This window comes from Eumetopias jubatus, unplaced genomic scaffold (genome assembly GCF_037043125.1).
Source record: "Eumetopias jubatus isolate StellerSeaLion01/CBP00866 unplaced genomic scaffold, mEumJub1_p1.0 scaffold_6, whole genome shotgun sequence".
Taxonomy (NCBI): domain Eukaryota; kingdom Metazoa; phylum Chordata; class Mammalia; order Carnivora; family Otariidae; genus Eumetopias; species Eumetopias jubatus.
In genome coordinates, this window is record NW_028274812.1 from 115475386 (window position 1) to 115490354 (window position 14969).

The window sequence follows — 14969 nt, forward strand, 5'->3', positions numbered from 1 at the left end:
GCTGGGAAATCCTCTCATCGGCCTTTTGGGGCCTCCTGTGGTGAATGAAGCCTGAGTTGGCAGTGGTGGCCCGTGCTGGATCCTACTGTAGCCCTTATAGCTTTGCCAGTCCCCAGATGCCTGGGAGCGACGCAGCAGAGTGCTGGAGCAGAGTGCTCCCCACTGTGGTCCCTGAGGCCTCAGAGTGCCAGCCACTCTCCCCTCTGAACATGCCCTCCTATCTTCATGGGCTTGTGCTGACACATCCCATCTCTGCCCATTTGTCACAGCCTTTTCTGACTAGTATGGGACACCATGTCTTGTTTCCCCAAAAATGAACTTCCAAAGAGGTCCCTGCTTCCGGTCTTGGATGGGTTCTCTTCATGTGACAGGTTTCTTGAGGGCTGGCCACAGACGCTCTTGCTTTGTAGGAGGCACGCAGAGCCCACCCCAAAACTAGGAAAGATGGGTTTGGCCTTACACAGTCCTGCTCAGTTCAGAGGCTACCTCACTTGACTACCTCATAGGACCTAGGGCTAGCTTGAGAAAACAGGCCCAAGAAGGGAAGGACCCCTGGGCTCAGGATCACAAGTTGGGTCATCATCTGAAAAACGTAATACTCTTTATACTTAGAATAAGAAACAGAAGCATATGACCATCTCAGTAGACACAGAAAAAGTATTTGACAAAATTCAATACCCCTTCATGACAAAAACTTTCAAAAATCTAAGAATTTAACTTCCTCACCCTGATAAATGGCATCTCTGAAAGACCCATAATTAGCAGACTGAATGATGAAACACCTAATGTTTTTCCCCTAAGATCAAGAGCAAGACAAGGATGTCTGCTCTTGCCGTTACTCAGCATTGTACTGGAGGGTCCAGCCAGGGCAGTCAGGCAAGAAAAGGAAACAAAAGTTATCAGGGTTAGAAAGGAAGAGGTAAAACTATCTCTGCAGATGACATGATGTTGTAGATAGAAAATCTTGGGGCACCTGGTGGCTCAGTCGGTAAAGTGTTTGCCTTTGGCTCAGGTCATGATCTCCGGGTCCTGGGATTGAGCCCCACATGGGGTTCCCTGCTCAGCAGGGAGTCTGCTTCTCCCTCTCTTTCTGCCCCTCCTCCCTGCTCATTCTCTCTCTCTCTCAAATAATCTTTAAAAAAAATCCTAAAGAATCCACTAAAAATACTGTTTATAACTAATGCATGAATTCAGCAAGGGTACAGAATATAAAATTGATACACAATCATATTTCTTTACATTCACAGTTGAACAAGGTGAGAATGAAATTAATAAAACAGTTTCATTTATAATAGCATCAAAAATAAAATATGAGCGAATTTAACAAAAAAATCGCACAGTTTATACTTTGAAAACTAGAAAACGTTGAAGAAAAGTAAAGACCTAAATAAATGGAAAGACAACCCATGCTCATGGATTGGAAGACTTCGATGGTAGATTACACAAACCCTATCAAAATCTCAGCCAACTTCTTTGCAGAAATTTGACAAGCTGACACTGAAATTCAAATGGAAAGTCAAGGGATCCAAAATAGCCTAAACAATCTTGAAAAAGAACAAAACTGGAGGACTCACGCTTCACAATTTCAAAACTTAACTACAAAGTTACGGTAATCAAGATGATGTGATACAGGCATAAGATAGACATACAGATCAATGGGACAGAATTGAGAGTCCAGAAATAAACATTCACATTTAAGGCCCATTGATTTTGGACAAAGGCAACAAGACAAGTGAATGGAGGAAGAATCACCTTCAACAGAAAGTCCTTGGACAACTGGATATTCACATGCGTAAGAATGAAATTGGACTCCCACCTTACACCACATATGAAAATCAACTAAGGATGGATCAAAGGCTTAAATATAAGAATTGAACTGTAAAATTCTTAGAAAAAAGCATAGGCGTAAATCTCTGACTTCGGATTAGGCAACGGTTTCTTAGATACAACAACAAAAGAAATAAATTGGATATCATCAAAATTAAAAGACTTGTGTTCAGAGGACATCCTAAAGAAAAATTGAAAAGACAACTCACAGAATGAGAGAAAATGTTTTAAAATTATGTATCTGGTAAGGGACTTGTATCTAGACTACATAAAGAATCCCTACAACTCAATAATAAGACAAGTACCCCAGTTAAAAAATGGGCAAAAGAACTCTCTCCATAGAAAGATGTGCTTGGCATCATTAGCCATCAGGGAAATGAAAATCAAAAGCACAATTAGATTCTACTTCACACTCACTAGGATGGCTATGATTTTGCAAAGACAGATAACAGGTGTTGGTGAAGACGTGGAGAAATGGAAACCTTCGTACATTGCTGGCGTGCGTGTGCAATGGTGAAGCAGTCTGGCAGTTCCTAAAAAAGTTAAGCATAGAGTGACTGCATTGCCCTATGATACTGCTCCTAGGTATATACCCAAGAGAGATGAAAACGTATCCACACAAACTTTTACGTGAATGTTTATAGCAGCATCATTCATAATAGCCAACAAGCACAAACAACCCACATGTCCACCAGTTGACAAACGGATAAATAAAATGTATTCTATACAAGGGAATACTATTTGGTAATAAAAAGGAATAAAATACCGTCACATGCTACAACATGGATAAATCTAGAAAAGATTATGCTCAGTGAAAGAAGCCATACAGAAAAGGCCACCTATTGTATGATCCCATTTATACAAAATGTCAGAATAGACAAATCCATAGAGACAATAGATTAGTGGTTGCTTAGGGCTTGGGGTGGAAGGGGAATGAAAAGTGGCTGCTAATGGGGAGAGAGTTAATTTTTGGGGTGTTGAGAATGTTCTAAAATTGTGCTGGTGGTTGCACCATTCTCAATATACTAAAAACCATTGAGTGGCACACTTTGAATGAGTTATATCTTAATTTATATCATTAGGTTATATCTTAATACATTATGTCATACACACACACACAGCCTGACTTGCATGCCTCCTGTTTGCTCCCATTCACACACACACACACACACACACACACACACACTCTTTCCTGCCCCACAGCACTCTGCGCAGTCCTGCTATGCTCCCCTGGGGGAGTGTGTCTGGGACTCCAGAACCCTTTCTCAGGATTCCTCCGAGCACCCAGGGCTGGCAAAGCCTTCTGGCCTGGTGTACTAGATGGGCCCGGGCAGCAGCACCCCATAAAGAGGCTGTATGCCACTCCCTGATTCTGGGTGTAAAACCCACCTAAGCCTCCACGGGTGACCCCTGGAGATGGGGGAGTCAGCCCTTGGCCCTTCCTCCTTCCTGCTGGCTGCCTGAAGATTTGAGTTGGGGAGGGGGGGCAGTTTATAGGAAGGAAAAGAAAGGTGCCCCAAAGGACTAGGTGGAGTGTGTGGGGAGAGGAGGTGTGTAGGAGGGGGAGCAGGTGCTGGGGCTGAAAGGGGAGCCTCTTCAGGGCCTCTCAAAGAGCCTTCCTTCGCCCGCTACCCCTAATAAGCACAGAGACTCAGTACTCTTACACAGGCTTTATTCAGGAGTCGGGGGCTGCTTCCCTTCCTTGGTCCTTGCCTGCCCCCCCCCCCCACCGCTGTGTAGAACCCCATTCAGGTGGGGCTTGTCCTTCATCTCCTCACAACCCCCCTCCCCAGCTACATCAGCAAGTAAGGGGAGGGGGCACTCAGGGAGAACCCCCTACCTGCAGAGGCAGACGGTCCCAAGCCTGGTAGGCAGGGCTCTCCCCTGAATCCCCCCACCCCAGGATTGAGATGGGAGGGGCAGGAGGGGTCTGGGCCAGGTGGCAGGCCTCGTGCCCCCAAGGCATCTGTGGATGAGGTGCGGGCCCTGCAGCCTTTCCTGTCCGGAGGGCCTTCAGCCAAGAAGCATCTTGTCTGGGGGGTGGGGGGCAGGTTGGGGGAGATGGCAGGAGGACAGCTGACCTCTTCAGCCTGGGAAGGCAGGGAACAGTGTCAGACTCACATGGCTTAAGGAAGAAACTAGGGGACTAGGAGGGATCAAGGGGTTTCTGGGAAGCACTGAGATGTTCTGTCCCTGGAAGAGCAGAACCACAGCCACAGGACAACTGGAGAATGAGCCCAAGTGGCCACAGGAACACTGCTCAGAACAACCTGCAGCTAGCTGAGGGGTGGACCTCCGCCCAGGCAGAGGCATGCCTGGGGCAGTGCCAGGAGTTGGCATTATAGAGGCCTCCTGAGGGCGCGAGGGCACTGGCCTGGAGTCTGGTCAGAAGCTGGGGTCAACGGGGGCCACAGAGCAGGACCTGCCCAGGAAACTGTGGCCTCTTACTCGGAGAAAGACAATCCAGAGTGGGCATGAGGCCAGTGTCTCCCCACCAGGCCTTGCCTTTGAGTGGCGGCCCCTTCAGAAGATTCCAGCCAGCACCAGGGGAGGCAGTAGCAGCAGAAGGGGGCCCCGGATGTGACCAGCGCCCGAGTTTAGCCCTGACTTGACGCTAGGTTTTTCAGGGCCCTCTGCACCTGTGGGGAGGGAGAGGCTTTGTCTCAGCGTGGACGCAGTTCTGCCTGGCCTCCCGCCCTCCCTGCCAGGCATGCAAGTGGGGGGCCAGCAGCCAGGGAGGAAGCTCTCACTCAGAGGGTGCGTGCCCCGCTATGCCCGTAACATCGATTCTGGGGGCAGGGTGCTGACATTCTGGAGACAAGGAGGGAAGGTGGGACGAACACTACAGGGCTCACCTGCTAAAGATGACTGCAGAGCCAGGGTCCGCCCGCCCACGGCCTTAGCGGTGGCAGAGGTATTGGGGGAGTTGGACAGGGACTTGGAGGAGGTGTGCCCCATGTGGTCCAGTGTGGCCGGCAGCTCACCTGTCTGGTCCTGGCCTGGAAAAACTGAGGCCAAGACCTCACTGGAAGGAGACAACTCGGCCTCAGCCTTGCCCACCTTCTGGGAGTGGGGTGGTGGCTCCCGTGTCCCTGTCAAGAACATCTTGGGGTGCAGAGAACTCTCTGGGCTCTTGGAGGGCACTCTTGTCCTGCTGGGCTCTTTGTCTGCCAATTTGGAGATGAGATCATGGGTTGATTTGGAAAAGGTAGCTGGCCCCTCATCCAGGGAGAACAGGCTGTGAGTTGCCAAAAAGGGAGGGACCTCAGTTGTTAAGGAAGGTGGAGCCTCTGTTGCAATGGAGGGGGAATCTTCCGTTGGTAAGGAAGATGGGGCCTCGGTTTCTACAGCAGGTAGGGCCTTGGTTGCCAGAGGGCCTGAGACCTCTGTTACCAAGGAGGATGGAGTTTCCGTTGCCAGGGAGGAAGGGATACTGCTTTTCCGAGAGCCTGAAGCTTCAGTTGCCGGGGAAGATGGGGCCTCAGTTACCAGGTAGGGCAAATCCTGAGCCTCTTCCGGGCCTATGATGGGTTCTGACAAGAAACAAGGCCTGGCGTTAGTGTACAGCAGGACCCCACATCCCTCACCCCACCACAATCAAGGCGAGGCGACCAAATGCCCTATGATGACACACACACATCCCCTCCTGCGACAACGGCCTTCATTGATAACAAATGTTATTTCATTATAACATTATAACAGTGTCCCCTCTATCCACCTCCTCGTCCCAATCTTCCTCTCCGCACTCACACATCCACTAGCTCAGGGGACTCTCGAGCTCGATGCCTGTGCCTAACACGTCCACCGCGTCGCAGGCCCGTCCCTTTCAAGTCCACCTGGCCACGCCCACCGCCAGGCCCCGCCCCACCAGGGGGCCCTTTCCTCTGGCCACGCCCACCTCCCCCCTACGCTCGGGAGCCGGCAGACTCTGTCCCCTACCGTCCGCTCGGAGGGTTAAAATCCGATCACTTTGAATGACAGGGCGCCACAGTGCGCAAGGAAAGCGAAGTGGGCTTGGGAACCCGGATAGGGTGGGCCCGCTAAGGGCCCGGGAGGTCGCGTCCCGCCAGACCCCTCCCCCCGCCTGTGCACGGCTCGGGAGTCCCCCGAGGCTCTAAGGACCATTCTGTCGGCATCCCCTGTCGCCCCTTCCTTCTCCTGCCCACCCCACCCCCAACTCACCACAGAGGGACTTCTCGCAGCGGTGGCCGGAGGGACATAGGGAGCACGGAGTCCCTTCCTGGTAGGGTCTCTTTCCCTTCACGTTCCCCCTGCGGGAGGCGAGGACGATGCTGGGGGCGGGGCGGTTCCTACAGACCCCTGTCCCTATCCCTCATACGCATACCTAGGCCGGAAGTACCCCTGGGTCTTAACTTGCTCCCAACTAGCTTGCTGGGCCAATGAGAGCAGATTCCCATAGGGGCCCTCACAGCTCCCCCAAGGGTATGGGGTATAGGCCCCGGAGTGGCCCCCTCCCACATTCTTTTTTTTTTTTTTAATATTTTATTTATTTATTTGAAAGAGAGAGAGAGAGAGAGAGAGCATGGGGAGGGCGGGTCAGTGGCAGAAGCAGACTCCCCCCGCTGAGCAGGGAGCAGATACAGGACTCGATTCTGACACTCCAGGATCATGACCTGAGCCGGAGGCAGTCTCCCAACCAACTGAGCCATCCAGGCCCCCCGCCCGGCCACATTCTTAGACTGCCCAACTCAACCCTGCCCTTGGCTCTGCCCATCCTCTACCCCCAGGGATCCCTGGGCACTCACGGGGGCTCATAGTTGCAAACCAGCAGTTGGATATTGATCTCCTCAACACCCTGGAGCTTCTCACAGAAGTGGGAGCCACAGCCAATCCTCTCTGTCTTGGCCCAGACCACCTGAAGAAGGGCAAACCCAAGAGTTTAGCTGGGGTGGGACACCAGTAGCTAGTGTCTCTCTACACCAGTCTTCTATGGGTAGGGAGAGGAGGATTCCTACAACCTGTCAGATCCAAGTCTCTGAGGACACGCAGCTTCAGGACAAAACTCTGAACAGGGGGTTTGGGAAGAATTTGTCCTGAACCACACACACTATTTCACCAGGCCTTTCTCTGAAAACCTTCCCTTTGTACATACCCTCATGAATTCCTCCTGCGTGTAGTTTTGTGTTTTGTTTTGTTTTGTTTTTGCAACTTCCTGTGCATTTTAAACAAGGGGTATATCCAAAGGAATGAATCTCAAATGGGAATATCTTAAAAATCAACAACAAACAAAATCCAAGGAAGAGAACAAAAGGAACCATTTTGAATGTAGAACTTCCCCCCACATCACAAGTGGGCAGGGATCTGCTCTGCTGTTTCTAAGTCTGGGTCTCCTAGCTGCTAGAAGGAATTCTGTCTTAAGTATAACATTTTAAAAGTCAAAACAGCCTTTGTGCACCACTGAGACCAGCAGCCTCTCCTTGCTATTTCTAGGCCTTGTCTGCTCAGGAGTCACTTAAATGGAGGCCAGTTTTTGTTGTGAGATCTGGCTCCAGCTATTAATTATGCATACATTCCCCAGGACTGTTTTTTTTGTTTTTGTTTTTTTTAGATTTTATTTATTTATTTTAAAGAGAGAGACACAGCGAGAGAGGGAACACAAGCAGGGGGAGTTGGAGAGGGAGAAGCAGGCTTCCCACTGAGCAGGGAGCCCAATGCGGGGCTCGATCCCAGGACCCTGGGACCATGACCCGAGCCGAAGGCAGATGTCTAACGACTGAGCCGCCCAGGCGCCCCCGGACTGTTTTTTTTTCTGCTTAAGTTAGCTGAGGATACCACAGCTGAGCATCTCCCAGGAAGAAATGACCCCAGAGTGCATGTGCACTCAGCCCTGGAGAACACTGGGGGGGTGGTAGGGCAGACCCACTCCTGCTGGGCTCTGACAGCAATCCTAGCAGGAGGGGTGTGTGTGTGTGTGTGTGTGTGTGTGTGTGTGTGTGTGTGTGTGTGTGTGTGTGTGTTGGGGGTGGGGGAAGTGTGAGAGGTGGCAGGGTACGGAGGGGAGGGGCAGGGAGGGCTGCTGGGCCCTCACAACTTCTTCATCTGGATGGGTGATGTCAGGATTTCCTTCCCCAAAGATAAGCACTAAAAATACCACTCAAAAGAGGCACTGGAAAGTGGAATTGGTGGATATGGCTGGGAAGAAGTTTGTTCTTCCTTTCTCTTTTTAAAAAAATTGTCACGTTACTGTTTGAACAATAAGCGTTGGGTGGAGAAGAACAAGAATTCAGTAACACTAATGTTAATTCCCCTACACACCCATACACACACACCCCTACAGCACCCTCACCCAACATCTCTTATCTGGAAACTCAAACTTTCAAAATGCAGTGAGAACCCTGACATAAGCAGGAAGTGACTGCCAGGGGCAGGAAATGATCTCGAAGGCTCCCTGAAACATTCACTCAGTGACGATTTGCTCTTATTTTACACATGGCTTTTAAAAAGCAGAATAAAAGTTAAACACACACAATTGTCTATTTGCTTTATCGGTCCCTGGCAGGTTAGAAGCAGACACCCTGAGAACCGACAAAAGAGGGACAGTGAGAGAGGCCAGAAGTCGGGGGCAGTTACCGCGGGGCAAACAGCCCTGCCTAACTGAGGCCGGAGGACAGGACCGCTTAGAGGTTGGTCAGGACTGCCTAGTACAATAATTGCCGTCCACGACACTGGCTCTGCGACACCTAACTTAGGTCCCTTCAGTAGGAGGAGGCCGAGAGGGGCCACCAGGATTTTCAAACGATTGTGTTTCTTCAAGAGTCACCTGAAAATGGTTTAGGCAGTTTGAGAAGCAGACTTCGTCAAAGGCCTGGGCAACACATGAGGTCCGGTGGAAACACGACTTCTACCAAGGGTCTCGGGGGCTTAGAGTGGGGGCTCCCTGGGCTCCGAGGCTGGAAAAGGAGAGGCGGCCCCTGCCCCGCCCACTGCGCACGAGGCCCCGCCCACTCACCGTGTAGCCCCGCCCATTGCTCCGTGCGCCACCCCCCCCACCGCCCAGGGGCCTCGCACCTGCGTGTAGTGGCCGCACATCTGGCCCTGGTCGCAGGTGGCGGTGCTGAGGTTGTAGTGCTCGCGCTCGTGGTGCCACTCCTCCATGGCCAACGGCACGTCCAAGCCCTCTTCCGTGATGGCGAACAGGTTCTCGCCGCGCCGCCCGCGGTCCTTGTTGTGGCCCCACACGCACTGCTGCGCGTAGGCCTTGGCGAAGGCGGCCAGCTCCTCGTCCCACCTCTGCGCGGCAGGTCGGGAAGGGAGGTGAGGAACGCCTTGGGCTCGTGGAAACGGGGAGAGGCGGGTCGGAGAGGAAGGTGGGGCTCAGAGAAGAAGGTTGAAGGTGTCCTGGGGGCCTCTGGAGCCCGGAGACCCTCCCTTCCTTCGGGGTGACTCTTGGCCATGCTCAGGAACAGGTCTGTGCTCCTGATGGGCTTCCGGGGCGAGGTGGGAGGGTTCCACGCCAGGCCATGGAGTTGGCTAAGCTTGGGACCATTTACCAGCGGTGTGATTTTAGATTGCCTAACCTTTCTGAACTCTCATGGGGCTTTGGGAAGAATAAATGAGATGATCTTTGTGACCTGTGTTATTATTAATTAATACTAATAAAGGGAGGGCAGCTGTGCCCTGACTGCCCTCCCAGGGCCACCTGACTGCTCTGAAGACCACAGAATTTCCTGAGAGCTGGTCAAGGGCTGCGTTGTTTATTCTGCCATCCTCCACCCCCGTCCTCACACACCATAAATATGACTTGGTGGGGGGCAGCACCCCCCTCTCAGGCCCCACTCTCCCCTTGGGGTCACTCAGCCTCCACAGCTTTACCATCTCCAGGCTTCCCTCCCAAGTACTCTCAACTCTCGTCAACTGACAGCCCCTTTCCCCCAGGAGATTGTCTCTGGGGACCCTCATCGAGAGCCCTATTTTCAGAGCCTCTGTGTCTCAAGGGGCTGTCAGATCCCAAAGGCAGTGTTCTCCGGGGGGACCTCAGGTGAGGGCATGTGAAGTGAAGGGACCTCTGAGGTTCTCTGTGTCCCTGGCTGGGAGGACAGGCCCAGCGTGGGTGGGAAGAGGGATTAATGGATTGACGAGAAAGGCCTGGATCCCATTAAACTTTGTCCTTGGCCTCTCCTAGCAATGGGAGGCCTGGCGGCAACACTTGCTCCACCCTCCGGCGGCCCAGCCAACTGTGGGAGCCAGACAGCCTACAAAGTGCCAAGAGCTTGGGGGACCCTGAGAGGAGGGGATTGTGTGGCTCCTCACCCACACACAGTTCTCAGGAGCAGCTGCCTGGGGTGGGCATGGGAACACAGGCCTGGGACAGCCCCACTTTGTGACTACGGGTGAGTCCCTCTCCCTCCCTGGGTGTTTTGTCACTGCTCCCTGAGGTTCTCTCAGACTCTGGCAGGTAAGGGGAGATGGGGAGTGGGAAGGTGGCAGGGTGCGGGGAACCAGGAGCAGGGGGTCTGGGAGGACCTGCAGGGCTCCAGACTGAACTGTGAGCTCCTTCGGGGTAAGATGGTGATGTGGCCCCAGTGTCTGGCACAGAGCAAGTGCTCAGTAGACATTCGTCAGCTCAATAGACATTTGTCAGCTCCCTACAGAGCCCGGCTGGGATTCCTATTCTGACTGGATGCATGGAGTCCCACCAGTAGAGTCATTCCTGTGGGTCTCAAGTCTTCTCAGTCTTCCAGAGACCCCTGTGGATTTTTGAGAGTCACGGCACCCACCCACATTGGCCACATGGTCACCATCTGAAAACAAGTCCGCTCATCCATTCACTCAACACTCACTCGTTCAACAGTCCGAGGCACTGTGCCAGCCCAGAGCTGAGAGCAAGGACCAAGAAGCCCAAGTTCACATTGTCGTAAACTGCTGATTGGGCCACCATGTGGTACATGACAGATTTGCAATAGGCAGTGTAGAGGCACTGAGGAGGGCCATTTAGCCCAAGCTGAGGGTGGAGAAGGGGCACTAAGCTAAGTGTTGAAACTGAGGCATTGGTCAGGTGGAGAGAACAGGAGGCACAGCATGAGCAAAGGCATGGAGGTGAGAAACAGCATTTTGGCTGGGGAAGGACAAACTGTTGAGGATACTGAGGGAGAAACTGAGCAGGAGAGGAAGCTGGAGGCATCAGCAGGGGCCAGACACACAGAGAGAGCCTTCTCGGGAGATGGAGCTTTATCCTGAGGCAGTCAGGAGCCAGTGAGAGCCACTGAATGGTGTTGAGCAAGGTCAGGCCCACGTGTTGGATTATTCATTTTGGCAGTGGAGGCCAGAGGCTGAGGAAGCAGGTAGAGGCTCTTCTAGGAGTCCTTGGGAGAAGTAATGAAAGACTGGACCAGGGTTGTACCAAGGGACGAGGATGGGGGAGTAGGGTTCAAGGAAAACCAAACTTCTGGGAGGTAAAGGTGGTGACGATTAGATGTGGAAGCTAAGGGAGAGAAAAGAGTTCGTGATAACTGCCACCTGCCTCACCCTGGACCCATTCCCTCTTTTGTTAATCACACACTTATTGAGCACTTACTGTATGCCACACACTCTTCTAAGTGCTTTCTACATGTTCACTCATTTAACCCTCACAACCATCCTACAAGGGAGTTACTGTGTTGTCATCATCTTCAGTTTACAGATGAGGAAGCTGAGGCACAGAGAGGTTAAGTAACTTACCCAAGGTCACGTAGCTAATAAATGGCAGAATCAAGATTTGAACGAGGCCACCTGGCTCCAGAGTTTCTGTATTTACCACTCCTGAGGTTGAGCCTGAGCCTTGTTCCAAATTTGTCCTGGTGACCCAGTCCGTCCTCTCCTCCCATCACCTCCCACCAGACGGCATCATATCCCCTGAGTATCCAAACTGCTTCCCAGAATGTTGCCCCAGCCCAAGGTCCACCTCTGTCCACAAAGCAGCTCCTGGATGGGTAGCCCCCAGCCTCAGCCAACAAGACTGTAGGGCATCAGGGATCTACAAATGGGGAAACTGAGGCTCAATAATTCGTTCCAGGCCTCAATCAGGGAGCTATTGACAGAGCTGGTACCAGCATCCAGTGCTCCTGATCTATCCTCTGCAGTTCCTGGTTGCCAGGCCGACAGGGCTTAAATGGTGATGCTGTGTGCATTTCTAGAGGCCTTCCTTGATCTTTGTCACACATCTTCCCGTCTGACCCTCAGGGTAGGGATTGCCTGTCCCAAGTGATAGATCAGGAAATGGAAGCCTTTGAAGGTAAAGGGACGCACCCAGAGTCCCTTTGCCAGATTGAGCAGAGCTACTGGAACTCCAGTCCTGGACCCTCAGGCTCGCTGCTGTGTTCCCCAGATGTGACCTTGCTCTGGGGCACTAGCTATGGGGTTCCTGGACGCTGCTCCTGAACCTCCCAGGGCACCTGAGGGTGGCCAGAGAGGATGGGCCTGCTCAGCCTTCGGGGGGGTAGGAACGAGGTGAATTTCTGATTTTCTCTCTCTCGCTCTCTCTTTTTTAAGATTTTATTTATTTATTTGAGAGAGAGTGAGAGCACATGAGCGGCGTGAGGGGCAGAGGGAGAGGGAGAAGCAGGCTCCCCGCTGAGCAGGGAGCCCAATGCAGGACTCGATCTCAGGACCCCAGGATCATGACCTGAGCTGGAAGGCAGACGCTTAACTGACTGAGCCAGGCGCCCTGATTTTCCCCTTTTCATCTTGAGCATGAACATCCTGCCCCTAACCCTACCATTAAGTAACTCTCCCTCTTGACAGAGGTAAATTGCCACCCCAAATCTGGCTTCCATCATCTACAAGCATGTCTCTGTATGTTTACTACATTTGCATGTCTCCCCACAAGTATACTTGTGTAGTAGTTTTTACATGTTTTTAAACCTTATGTAAATATGCCCTCCTGTATATATATTTTTTGAGATTTCATCCCCCACCCCTGCCAGTGTTCTATCTGGGAGATTCAGCTCATGCTGATGTAGCCCATATGTATCTCTGATGGTGACCCCATTTTACAGATGCAAAACTGACGGTCCTTACTAGGTTAAGGGGCCCACCCCAAATCACAGGTCTTGTTGTGGGACCAAGACAGAATGTGAACTGTGTGATGCAGAGCCCTCTCTGCTTCTGGCTCCTGTTCTCGCCCACCTCCTCATACATCCCTCCTCCCCCAGCGCTGGGACCCATCCCGCCGTCCTCCTTTCCTCTCCTCATTGCCTTGGAAGGCATCTGAAAGACCGTCTTCACCAAGGTGTTTGGGAACTTCCTACGTTCCCCCTCTGAGGGGCACCTGCATTTTAGGAAGTGCTGGGAAGGGGCCACTGGAGCGGGAAGCCAGGGCTCCCAGGCCTGGCTCTACCAGCTGTGTGGCTTGAAAGCCCCTGAGGGACCAGCAAGTCCCTCGGAGCCTCAGTTTCCTGATCTGTAGAATGGGGCTGCTTCTGGGGACCTGTGAATTACATAATGTCTCTGTCACTGACCAGAGAGATGAGTCTCTGAGGTAGCTTCAGCTCGGGGGTGGCAGCGAAGGGGGGGCCCGCCCAGCACCCCTTCAGTCCCGGCAGGTGAGTGGCCCCTGGCCGCACTCACCATCTGCAGCATGTCCGCAGCAGGGGGAGCCACCTGGGCCCGGTAGAGGTTGTGAAGCTCCACCATCGCGCGCTTCTCATCATCAGTGAGGGCACCGGCGGGGCCCCCGGTGGCTGCCAGCAGCAGCAGGAACAGCGGAGTGCAGGGGCTGTGCATGGTGGCCAGTCCTCTCAGCCTCTCCCGGCCAGGGGTCTGGCAGCTGGATTTAAAGTCCTTCCCACACAAGCACCACCCTGGCTGGGGCGGCGGGAGGGGCCGTCTGCAGGCCTGGCCCAGCTCACACGGCGTCTGCAGGAGGGCTGGGTGCTTGGGTCCTGACCAGAGTTGAGTCCCCTCCCAGCACTGATCTCCCCTCAGAGTCCTTGGCAAAAGCCTCCTCTCTCTGGGTAACAGGGGCTCAGGCCAAGTGCTGTGTGCGTTCCCCAGTCCCTCCTGAGCGGTGGACAGGTCCTCAGGGGCAAAAAAATAGTAACCCAGGTCGCACCCACTGGGTGCTGAGGACAAGTAGGAGGATGGAAACCACGTGGACCCTACCCCTGAGGACTGGGCAAGATGAGGAAGCTGTAGTTGCCTTATGGAAGGACGCAGGAACACAAGGTGTATTTGGTAAAAAAAAAAAAAAAAAAAAGACGGGCCAACCAAAACCTGAATCCTGGTTCTGCTCCCTTCCTCGCTGTGTTTTTGGCAGTTTTCTTAATCAGATCAGTGGCAGTAATAGTACCTACCTCATAGGGCTGGAAGGAGGATTAAGTGAGATCAAATGTATGTAAGGCGCCCAGGACAGTACCTGCCACTCAGAACAGTAGACAACAACTACCCACATGGCGTGGCCTCGGCCAGCTCCCAGCCCCAGGGGGAGGCAGGACTCCTGGCCACGGGAAAAGAGACTGAGGTGGTTCCCACTCTCGTTGTATCCTGGAATAGGGCTTTTCGATATGGATAAAATGTTGACTTCTTCATACCCTTTATGAATGCATATGCTTGAGGTGCTCGTTTGGAAGTGGGATGCTGGAATCTTTCCTGCTCTGAATATCTAGAAAATGGAATGTGTCTGTTTTTGAAATCAAGAGAGAGCAGAAAAGCAGAGGGATGAGTGAGCTGATGCAGCAGGAGTTCCGAAGGGAGGGCATTAGAAAGGAAGCAGGCCCAGCGGCCAAGCATTTACACTGTAATGACCATGCAAGGCAGGGACCAAGGTCTTGGCCTTCATGAGGCAGGAAGTTGGAAACCAGTACTCTTGGGTTGAGCTGGGATCCTTAAAGCCTGCACTCTCAGTGAATGGGGACCTAGAAAAAGCCTACTCACTGGCTTTCTGGCTTTGGAAAGTGGCAAGAAAACTTGTCTCTGCTCAGGTCTCCCGGTAAAAACAAAAGCAAAAACAAAAACAACTTGGATCACACGCGCACACACACACACACACACACCTGTTAGAACTAATTTAAAAATTCAGGAAAGTTGTAAGATATGAAATCAGCACACAAAACAAGTGGTATTTCTATATACTAACAATGAATAGCTCAAAAAGGAAATTAAGGAAACAATTCCATTTACAATAGCAATAAAAAGAATGAAATACT

The 14969-nt window shown here is 52.3% G+C and overlaps 1 protein-coding gene across 1 annotated transcript; it reads right to left on the reverse strand.

Moving 5' to 3' along the window:
- Positions 1–3935: 3935 nt before the first annotated feature.
- Positions 3936–13548, reverse strand: PI16 (peptidase inhibitor 16). The gene is made up of 6 exons (XM_028120404.2): positions 13284–13548; positions 8857–9161; positions 6594–6703; positions 6010–6098; positions 4683–5360; positions 3936–4466 (listed from the first exon to the last, which is right to left on the reverse strand). The coding sequence occupies exons 1-6, from the start codon at positions 13546–13548 to the stop codon at positions 4351–4353; spliced, it is 1563 nt and encodes a 520-aa protein (XP_027976205.1). The 3' UTR covers positions 3936–4350.
- Positions 13549–14969: the final 1421 nt, after the last annotated feature.